Source organism: Agelaius tricolor, unplaced genomic scaffold (assembly GCF_023055355.1).
Source record: "Agelaius tricolor isolate 1412-34295 unplaced genomic scaffold, bAgeTri1.0.p SCAF_2, whole genome shotgun sequence".
In the NCBI taxonomy this organism is placed as follows: domain Eukaryota; kingdom Metazoa; phylum Chordata; class Aves; order Passeriformes; family Icteridae; genus Agelaius; species Agelaius tricolor.
The window spans coordinates 2,218,836-2,230,000 of NW_027269262.1; the positions used below are offsets into that span (position 1 = coordinate 2,218,836).

Sequence of the window (11,165 nt, forward strand, 5' to 3'; positions counted from 1 at the left end):
ATATCACATTCAATGACACAAGATACATGAAAAACTCTTTGAAGATTTAACTGAATTTTCTTTTTAGAAAATTTCAAAAGTGCACAGGGAAATGGATTCTATTACCCATTAGATGCATTAGTTAATGTCTTAGTATAAAGCCCTTTGGTTTTAGTAAGCCTGTTTGGAATGGGATAGTGGCACTAAAACCTAGGTGAAGGACTAAATTCTGACTGTGAAGTTATCTAGAAGATTGTGTTGGGAAGAGTCATTTAATAGAAAATGGGCAGCAAAAAGGAAGGTCCCAATCAAATTCTGCCTGCAAAACTCCTACCTGAAAATGTATATTCACCTTTTTAAGGTATCTTTTCATAACTGCTCTTACAACAATTGTTTAAAAAAGCAAAACCCAAACCAATATCAAGCACATTATTGAGAGTATAAAGTGACAGAAACCTCCTGATGACGACATCCTTTTATGTGTCCATTTTATTTGCCACACACAACAGGTAATGACATGCAACTTCCAGCAGAGGTGTTCACCTACTCCACCAGCAGTCTGTCTTAAATATGATATTTATATTAGTGTATCTATGGGTCCCATATGAAGTGTGCATTGTAGCAGAACAAGTGCCAAATGTCCAACAAAATTGGCGAGCCACGAGTGCTAATAAATACACAAGGAAGACAACCTACGGTGTGTTTGCTGGTGACCAGCATGGAATGGGGTGATGGAGACATGTCAGTAATACCCAGAAGGAAAAGAAAGAGACATTCTTTAGACTAGATTCACCCACTCTTGCTCATGTTTACTCCATGATGTGCCTGAGTGAAATCAGTGAGATTAACATCACTGATGACAATTCAATCAAAACTGAACCAAAAACTTTCCTTAAAATGCAATAAAAAAGCCAAGACTATCAATAGAATTAATTGAGCCAATATATTTAGCACATGAACAGATGCTAAAGAGGCTGCTTAACACAGTCTTGTATATCAGATACCTGTCAAAACATATTAACTATAGTTTTCCAGTCTGGGAAACAAATTACTTTCTGTTCAACATCCAAATGATAACAAGCATTACCTTTGGAATTATTTATTCATTTTTACATACTTATATACAATGATCTTATTCTGATGTAGTAGTTTATTTCAACATAATCTAAGTAGACTTCTATGACTTACCGAAGGTTTTTTAGTACATTTGAGACTTAGACACTTTCCTTACAAGCCTTCATAAATATGATAGCAACAATATGTCTTTTGTTGAGAGCCAACACCATTAAACGATGTTTAAGTTGCATCTGAAATGGGCAATTCTTGAGCAAAATATGCCACATACAGTTTGAAATTAATCTAGGTAGCTAAAGAAATTTAAAACATACATTTTTTAAGGTATATCTATTATATTGGTGTATAATAATGTATACTCACACACATATTTTAATGTTTATCTTTAATAGCAAAAAGTACAGTAGAATTCCACTGATGGCAAGATTTGATTGTAGAGTATCCATAGAAAATTGGTGCACTTTTTCTGAAAATCAATATAAGCTCAAAACAAAATGTGACACCAGATAATTTTCTGCTGTGGCCTCAAACTGATAATCAATTTAAATACCTAAATAATTGAATTAAACCCTATAGTAATCAAATAGGCATTTGATAATGAAATATCTCCATTGAAAAACGTTACTGAGTAAAATTTTTTATCAGTCCCAACTGGATAAGTGTACAACATTTAGGATAAGGCCTCTCAGTCCTGACTGGAGCTCATAGGTACTACTGGAGTACAAATAATAAATAATAGTGTATGTACTATAAAGTCTCTAAACTCAGTGATAATACCAAGCATTTTCCATCTTTGAAACACTATACAAACATAAAACTATTCCTCACAACACCCCTGTGAGGTAGGTACAAAAGTGTTACCCCGTCTTACTGATGGGGCAACTCATCCCAATACTACAAGGTGCTAGCTGATGCTGCAAGGGGATTCCCAGAGGCCTGAGTTCCTGATTCCCAGAGTCCCCAGAAGTATGTGAAGTATGTTGTTCTTAAGCAAAATATTAGTCTAATAAAGAACTTGCCCACATCCTTAAAAACGTCAGTGGCACAGCCCAACGCTGTTGGCTTTCAAATTTGTCACTTTGTCAATTGATTGAGACATTCTCCCTTTGAAAAAATAAGGTTCTGTGCATTGGTCCTGTGACATGCACAAACAAGCATTTTTCTTTTCGTAAGTCTGCTGGTACCTTTCATATCTGCAAAGGGAAGGCATTTACCCGTGAGTGCATACCTCGTGTAGCCGAGCTGTAGCAAGAGTCTCCCATTCTTTTACTTATATGCATAAAAATTACAGGTTTTTTTACTCATTTATGTGAATACTCATTTATGTAAATGGTCGTATGATGGCATCAAGTTACATATTAAGGGGCACAGCCATATATTTTAAGATTCAGCTTTCAGGACCTCCTTTAAAACTGGGATAATCCTGTGGAATGTACTAAAATATATGTATTCTCTTTTCCCTATTTTTTAAAAATAAAGTCCGGAATGCTTTTGCTTAGACATACTTTAAAATACTGTATAGCTAGCCATTGTTTTGAAGATGTGCAAAGAAAAGCAAGACATCTGAATGTGGAAGCAATCCCTCTTGCACCAGAGTAAACCTGGAGTATTTCCACTAAAGGCTGTGGATCTTCAGGGTGTAAAAGCAGGCAGAGTGGAGTCAGGATCAGGACTTCCATCCTCCTGCCCGTCTGTGGCTGCCCTCTACCAGCAGCACTAACAAGCTTCATGCCTTCATCTGCAGGAGGGAGTGTGAGTGGCATGTTTGCCAGCAAATCCTGTGAGCTATGCACATACCTGATCACATCACTGAAGACTTCATCACTCATTATGCTAGTGTTACACATAGACGTAAAAAACAGGCAGCTCTTTTGACCTCTGCAGAATTAGAGAAAAAGGAAAAAAATAAAACACAGTATCTTCCAAATGACAGAGTACATGCAGAGAAGTAAATTAAAGGCAACAGAAAAACAGCACAAATGTAGCTTTAGAAAAACAAAGCTTTTTCCAAAAGAGAAAGGAAAAAACAGGTAAAGGAACAGGTAATATATTGACGGCTAATAGATAGAAAATGAAAAAAAAAGAATTAGATAAAAATTAAGTTATTTCAATCATTTAATAAATGCTGTCTAATAACTCATGGGAAAAATGGAAGTGAAAACTTTGAAAGCCTTTCTGGAACACTCCCCTTTAAAAATCATAACAGGCAGTTTTTCTGATCCTATATAGAGTTCCTACATGGCTATCCTTTTAAACATCTGTAATTTAACAGACTTTGGCCATTTTAATCTGTGTAGCACATTTTATTATTTAATGTCTTTGTATGATAAAAAAAATAACCCATACATATTTAAAAATAGATACCATTCTGCTTTCATCCTTTTTTGAGGGGGGGAAGAGGGGAAAGCAGGTAATTTTCCTCTTGTGTTTTCAACAGAACCATAGCTATCAGCTCTCCTTTGCTTTTCTTCTCTTTTGCATATCATGTTTTCTCTCAGCAAGACTCAGGGACGTGCATGGAGGAAGAAAAGCACAAATCTATCATTGTTGTTGAGTCACCTGAGGAAACTCATACCTTCTTTGGGTTTGTCTTATAAAACACAGTATCTGCATAACAAGGCCACTGAAAAATGATTAATACAGATTTTTCTCTTTTATTTATCTTTTGTCGGTTTTAAATGCAGCAGGCATTCACCATCGAAATATAACAGCTTGGAGTTTACTCAAACATACAGCTTTTTTGCAGGAGATACGTAACCACATGCCTAACCTTAAGAATGTAAATACTTTTATTTAAATCAATGTGAAAAAATAATTTGGTTAAAGTTAGACATGCTTTGATAATTGAGGATATTGGAAAAAAAGACAAAACAAAGCCATGGGTTTAAACGTATAGGTTATGTCATTTGGAATGAATGGATGCGAGCTGTCAATTTTTTTCCTTTTTGTATTTTAGAATTTGAACTGCTCCTGATAAATTTGTCCACAAATTTTATCATGCGGTGTATTATGAATATTAGGCAGATGTTTAAACAACCTGAAAAGGAGGCTTTTTCATTAGACAGTACAGGATAAATGTTCAGAAAGCAGTCAGTTTGAAACAGTAGTCATTCCAAAACCTGTTTTCCCCCCTCCAAAATTTTCTTTTTGGTGTCTTTTTTAGTTCTACTGCCTTGGGATAAATGCTCTTAAAATTTATTTTCATTGGAAAAGATATTTTAATAATTCTATCCTTTTGCACTGTTAATATAAATTAGAAAAACATTTGAATATACGGTGTCGACCTTACTCTGATTTCCAGATGCAATGATTAGAAGCCATTGACACCAATCTACCACAAGTGACCTTAGTCTCACATCTTGTTCTGTTATTAGAGTAATCAAGGAACGCAATTCAGAAATAATATTACATCCTGCATTTTATTCAATTCCATATGACAAAAATAGTAACCTAGACTAAGACATCCATTTCAATCAGTAGATGTGTCAAGCCAACAAGATTTAATAATAAAAAATATTGGATCTAGGTAACAATTCCCAGCTGTTTCAGGGAGGCTCCTAGCCCTACATGGTATCACAGTATAAAAATAGTGTCTCTCTTCACCATGCAGAGAGGAATGGCCTAACCCTGAATACAAAATGGGGTCAGTCTTACTGTACCATCATCAACCATCTTATTTACAACACTATACATACTTTTTCTCTTTTTCCTTTTTCATTTTTTCTTCTCTAGTTTTCCTTCTTTTTTATTTTTTTTTTTTTTAAATTATACACATCCTTTAGGGAATAGAGATAACACTACATGGTACCAAATACTAACAAAAAAAAAAAGTCACACCAAAAATTACACAGATAAATAAAAACATTCAATTGCTGAAATACAGCAACATTAAGCCACCTCAGTTTTCTTTTTCTTTAATGCTTGGAAACACCCCTAACCACCCACACACTGTGGCAAAAAATTATGTTATATTGTAGAGGTGTTACAGATATAGAATTTTGCTCAGATATAGATATATATTTATATCTATATATCTCTATCTCATCGTTGTAGAAAATGGAGTAGAGTTCATTGTTCATTTCTAATAGAAACAAACAGCTAATAAGTCTTTGAAGCTCTTTTCACTCCATTACGTGATGGCAGAAATAGTCCATCCTCTTACAGTAATGGTTTCTGTTTTATAAGAAAGATTGTCCTATTTTTCAATCTTAACTGAGAAGACCTCACTGTCTGATTCATTCTTCAGGGGCATGAAACTCCTTGCGCTGTTACCCAGCGACCCATAATGTCCCTTAAGCAATTCTGCTGGACGGAAGTTCAGGGTGTCAACTCCACCATGCTTGTAATGCACAAAAATGAGGTAGTACACAAAACATTTTCTGTTCAAGTTTTGATTAAGCCCCAGTCTCCTCAGCATTCCCCGCTTAACTTATGAGTGGAACCAATCCCTTTGTTTACTCAGTGTAATTCCAACAATGCAATCAACGTAAAATTATATTTGATTAATCAGAGTACATTGTGCTTTGGAGCAATCTGAAAAGATAATCAGACAGTTGGAAAAAAATACAGAGCATTTGTGTGTTACTACTGCTCACGCTGCCCAAAAGTTCTTCTTTTGTTCCCACTATTATTAGGCAGTCAGCATTTTTCTTATGGTTATGTGTGAAAGAGACAGAACAGATTACAGGAAAATTAAACCTACATAATGTTCTCCTTCCTCTATCCTAGACTTGTACTAATATCACACTCCTAAGATAAATGTATCAGAATTCTGTCATGGGTGGTCACGCTTTTAAGTGGGTGTTACAGAAAAGTTAAATGAATCATTTCCGTTTAAGAAAAGGCAGTCCCCATATTTCCTAAGGATCTGACAGTTCTCTGCAATTTTCTGCTTAGTTGATAGAGATCTCTCATTGTTTGAGCTTAAAACAAAACGAGAAACTGCAACGGGGTCCTCCTCCTTATGCCTTAAGTCAAAGTACTATTTATAAAATAGTTAACATCTTAGTTCAGTTTCAAATTATAGACAAACCTCCCTAATACAAAATACTAAAAGTGCAATAGTATAAATTAAGAGTTTGCAACCACATTATACAAACATTACCTTTTTATTGTGCAGCTTTGATAACACGGAGTATTTACTCACAACTGTTTATAATGTTGTGAATAATTTATGGTGCTAAGGTTTGTCTGTAACTTGTTTTCCAATCATTGAGCTAAAATCCACACTACATTTTTTTTTCATTTAATAGAACAACTGTCCACATAGCAGCTACAAATATTTAAATAAAAAAAGGTTTGTTACTGACAGGTACTTGCACATGAAAAGCATGCTATCTTTCCCAATAAAACTTCACAATTTTGCCTGCATTGAAAGAAAACACTTATTCATAGTAAAACAAAACTTGCTTGAAAAAAAAAAAAAAAAAAAAAGGAAAAAGGAAAAAGAAAAATCACATAGCCAGATGTATTTTGCAGTACAAAAGCTTCATTTAGGTTTGGGGCTAGTATATTGTCTGTTACCCGCATAATCTTAACATTATAAATACTACAGACAAGGATACTGTAATAATACACAGCATTGGAGTACTAAATCACTTATTTAAGATTAAGATTCCTAAAAACATAGTCCAAGTTGCTAACTAATTTGAACAAAAACCAGCAAATAAGTGTGACAGAATACCGTAATGAAGCCCCCCTTTCTCAGGTGATAGTAAGTTGTGTAAGAAGCAAAGTGAATGTAGACTAGCCGCTTTCTGTTTCTAATGAAGTTATCCCATAACTGGTTTGTTTGTTTGTTTTCTGTTAAATTAAAAGGTTTCAAAGTTCTCAGTAACAGTCAAACTCACTGTTGAAAGAAGTACCATGCAGATCTTGCAAGACAACTTTTCAGCAGCCACAAAAAGTTATGTATTTCTGCTATGGGTAAAATTTTAAAGGGAACCTATGCATTTAGGTCAGGAAACTAATGCTTAGCTTCAAAAGCTGTACATGGAACAGGACAAGTGTTGTGTCGAGTAGAGGTCCAACAGTTATTCAGAATGAATGCTTTTAATTTATGCCAATCTCTTTATTATCCTCAATAAATCTGGTGAATGGACGACTGGCTCCCGTCTCAGAACTTGCTTTGTCCAGACTGACAATGGGAGGGCTGCTGCCCGTGCGAGCTTTGTCCATGCCACTGGTAAGGTTACTTAGAGGCGGGATGGCGCCTCCGCCTAGACTTACTGGGAGCTGAGGAATGCCTCCGTTCTGTATGACAGAAATCTCATTGTTCTTCATAGCAAGTCCGTTAGTGATAGCTGCAGCATATTGGTTCCAAAAATTGGGGTCAACATTCATGGCCCGAGCTGCCAAATCCTTCTGGAACATCTCGGAGAACTTGAGAGCGTCTCCACCAAGCAAAGCCATGGGGTTTTCCACGGAGAGGCGTCGGCCACGGCGTGCAGGGGCGTTATTCCACATGTGAGTCCCCATGTGAACCTGCAGAGCGAACAGGGAAGAGAAGCACCCCCAAGTTAGCACATTCTGGTGAGGTGTCTAGCCTGAAATGCTGTTAGAGTAGTACTTGTTTTTATAACAAAATGCCCTTTAATTCACATTGAAAAAAAAAAAAATAACTTCAGTAAGGACACAGTTCTAAGTTCCAGTCAGCCCACACAAAGAAAACCCAGATCCATGGTAGTTTTTCAATGTGCATTTGCTTCTTCTCAGTGAAAACAAACAGCGCTGCAAGATTTAAGGGTACATACTCTCTTGGGTTAGACAATGTCACATGCAAACTGGAAGTCCTCACATGCTGAAGATTACCAAGGGCATTACTCATACTAGGAGATGGGTGGTTTTTCCCTTTTCCTTTTTTCATCCTGTCTGTTTTCATGTTTTATCTCATCATAGAAGCACTGATTAATTTGCTAAATTTAGTATTTTTAAAAAGAGCATTTAAAATGTCTTCCCCAGGCTGAGTGCTGATGGTTAACCAAATGGCAGGAATACAAGCGACCAGTCCTGTAGTAACCCATTGTAAATCTGTGAGAAACAGCCTTCTGCTCTGCAACGGCTGCAGTGGAAGTGCAAGTGGAATAGAAAATAGAAATTGGGGACGCACCCAAGGAGCTGAACAAGCCCTGTATTCCTGGTTTTTAGAAGGTTATTTTGCTTTGATGGTCCATAAGAACTCTCAGAACATGTCCACCAGCTGACTGGGTGTGCCTTCACATCAGTCAGAACTACAACATGCCTGCATGTACAGTTGGGACCAGTTTTAAAGTTCGCATAATTGCACAGCCACTTTGCAGTCCTTATCTTCTACACAGTGAAAGCATAACGACCACCTCCATACAGCAAGCATTTCCTTGAAGCTCCCTTCTCACCTGTCTTTGGGACAAACACTTACCCCTAAAACATGCTGACTTCAAGAGCAGTGCTCTTTAACCCCCCCCTCCCCCAGCCTTTACAATTTCATGTGGCCTCTTACCTTAAGATTCCCCTTTGTGGTAAAAGCTCTACCACAGATTGTGCAACCAAACGGTTTTTCACCAGTATGGGTGCGCTCGTGTATCTGCAGTGCACTTGCTGAGGAGAAGGTCTTCCCGCACGACTGACAGTTGTGCTGCTTGGGAGTCCGGCGAGGGGGGGGTGCCAGCATAGGGGTGATCCCCGGACTCATCACTGTCTGTGGTGCAGCAGGAACCTGGATTCCAGCTGGAAGCGAGGGAACCTCACCCAAAGAGATCGGCTTGCTGTGACCATTCACTTCCATTTTGATCATGGTAGGTGCTGTACTGGTGACCAGGCTAGGAGTACTTTGGCTGGGACCTAGAGTAAAGTTGGGTTCAAATAACTGAGAAGGCAGCTCTTTTAATTTGTGCGTCAGTAAGTGCTGTTTTAAATTACCCATAGTGGAACACCCACGACTGCAGACTGTACAAACAAATGGACGTTCTTTAGTATGGCTGCGGTAGTGAATTTCCAATGCACTCTTACAAGCAAAAGGCTTGCCACAGATATTACAAACAGTACTTTTAAACTTACCACGTTCTCTGTTCAGGAACAGCAGACTAAAAGGAGCCTCCTCTTTGATGACTGGTCTTCCCGGGTTGGTGGATGTCAGGTCTAATGCGCCTCCATTTTCATTTGTGGGTGGTGGACTGTCTGGTTTTTCTGTCTTTAATTGTATTTCTTGTGGCTCTTCCTGGTTACTGAGACCGGGGGACTTTGATCTGAAACTTTCACTATTGCTATTCACAGGAGACAAAGCTTGCATGGAGGAAGAAGACTCTGACATTGCAGGGCTGCCTGCACTCTGGCTTTCAAGATCACCAACAGCTGATGAGGAGTCATTGCTCAAATGGTCACTTTCCCCTGATCCATTTTCTATGGATTTTAAACTGGTCAGCTGCTGACAGTTCATGACAGAATCTATCATTTTCATTTGATTCTCCAAAGCAGCAATACTGGAGATCACAGAAGGTGGTGAAGAAGGACATGACCCAGAGTATGAGATAAGGGGTTTGGATGAATCACTTGCTGTGTCCTTTAGTTCTGGGTCCTCTTCCATAGAATTTTCATCAATGTCATCATCGAAGTTGCTCAGTGTGTCAACATTCTTCTCGTCATAGGAAAGCTCTGAGTCCATGGCGTCCTGGAAACCCTCTGGTAGCGGCGTGTTTGGAATTTGTCCACCCATATGCATTCGAATGTGCTGCTGAAGAACGACTGCGTTTGTAAATTTCTTCTGACAAATGGGACACGAGTGCTGTACTCTAAGTGGTGGCTTTGCTCGATGAACTCCAAAATGTGTTTTTAGATTGCCTTTTGTAGTAAAGGCACGTCCACAAATTTTGCATTTAAATGGTCTTTCTCCTGTATGTGTTCTGTAATGCATCTTGAGAGCGCTCTGACAACTAAGCACACGGTGACAAATGACACATTGATTTGGATCTGTCATCTTCTTATCAATGTTCTCCACTAGCTGTTGTAGTTTTGAGGTTTCTGATGTTTGCATAGAGTCTAGCAGACCACCAAATGGAAACTTTGCCTTAAACTGGTCAGACACTGCTGGAAGCACAGGGTTTGGGAGGCTTGTTGCAACACTGCTGTCTGTAACCACTGTGGGAATTGAAGATGTGGCAGCTGCAGAAACTTGCCCACCTGCAGAAAGGTCACCGAGCCGCGTGCTCGTGGGAGGCAGAGTGGCAGGTTCTGCCTTGGTCAGAGATGAGCCACTCTGAACGGGCTGCGGGGATTCAGCAGCTGCTGGAACGCCGGACTCAGAAGTGTTGAGGCTCGGGGATAGAGAAGTGCATTCACTGGAGGCGGGAGAAGGCCTCTGGGGTGACCTGCTCATAGGAGTGATGCTTGGAGAGTCTCCGTAACTGTTCACACCAGGAATAGTGGGGGGAAGCTGGAGCCCGATGGAAGTCGGGACGGTTGGTAAAACAGGTTTACTGTCTAACCACGTTGTGACCGGCTTCTCAGGGGGCAGTGACATCCCATATGGGATTCCAGAGCAGGTGGGCACATTATCGAGGTATTCTGGAACAGGATAAGGATTCATCTGAATATGAGGGTATTTCTCTTTATGCCTCTGAAAATGAACTTTCAGGTTGCCCTTTGTGGAAAAGCGGTTTCCACATATGTTACACTTAAAAGGTCTTTCGCCTGTATGCGAGCGGAGGTGAATCTGTAAAGCACTGTCACTTCCAAAGACCTTGGCACAAAATCGGCATTTATGTTTGAAAAAGGGATCCTCGGAGCTTGACTTGGGTTCAAACACTGACACATTTGGTGGCTTTCCTTTGCGGTGCTTCATAAGGGCAGACAAAGGATCGAGCGCGTTAGCAGTTGCGGCGATGCTAACCAGCGGATTGGGGAAGATCACACTATTTGATGAAGTCTGAGGTAGAAGTGGGTTTGGCAGGCTGGATACTGAGGTGAGGCTTCCATGTCCTATTGAAGGTGGAGTCGAAGCGTTCTGGGGCTGCGAAGCACTGTTAAGAGCATTTGACACAGAAACGGGAGTTATGGACGTAATCGCGTTTGAGGAGGAAGGTACACCTGATTCAGGCAGGGCAGAAGAGCCACTGCTGGATATATTGGGTGTACTTGTT

The 11,165-nt window shown here is 39.1% G+C and overlaps 1 protein-coding gene across 3 annotated transcripts in view; it reads right to left on the minus strand.

The window, feature by feature from the left end:
• Positions 1-903: 903 nt before the first annotated feature.
• SALL3 (spalt like transcription factor 3) overlaps positions 904-11,165 on the minus strand; it is a 27,408-nt gene continuing 17,146 nt past the window's right edge. For all 3 annotated transcript variants that reach the window (XM_071450716.1, XM_071450710.1, XM_071450725.1), the window contains 3 exons: positions 9,088-11,165; positions 8,531-8,871; positions 904-7,536 (listed from right to left, as the gene is read on the minus strand). The exon at positions 9,088-11,165 is cut by the window's right edge. In XM_071450716.1, the coding sequence (XP_071306817.1) occupies positions 7,105-7,536; positions 8,531-8,871; positions 9,088-11,165 (2,851 nt within the window). In that variant the 3' untranslated portion in view covers positions 904-7,104. The remainder of the gene's footprint in view (positions 7,537-8,530; positions 8,872-9,087) is intronic.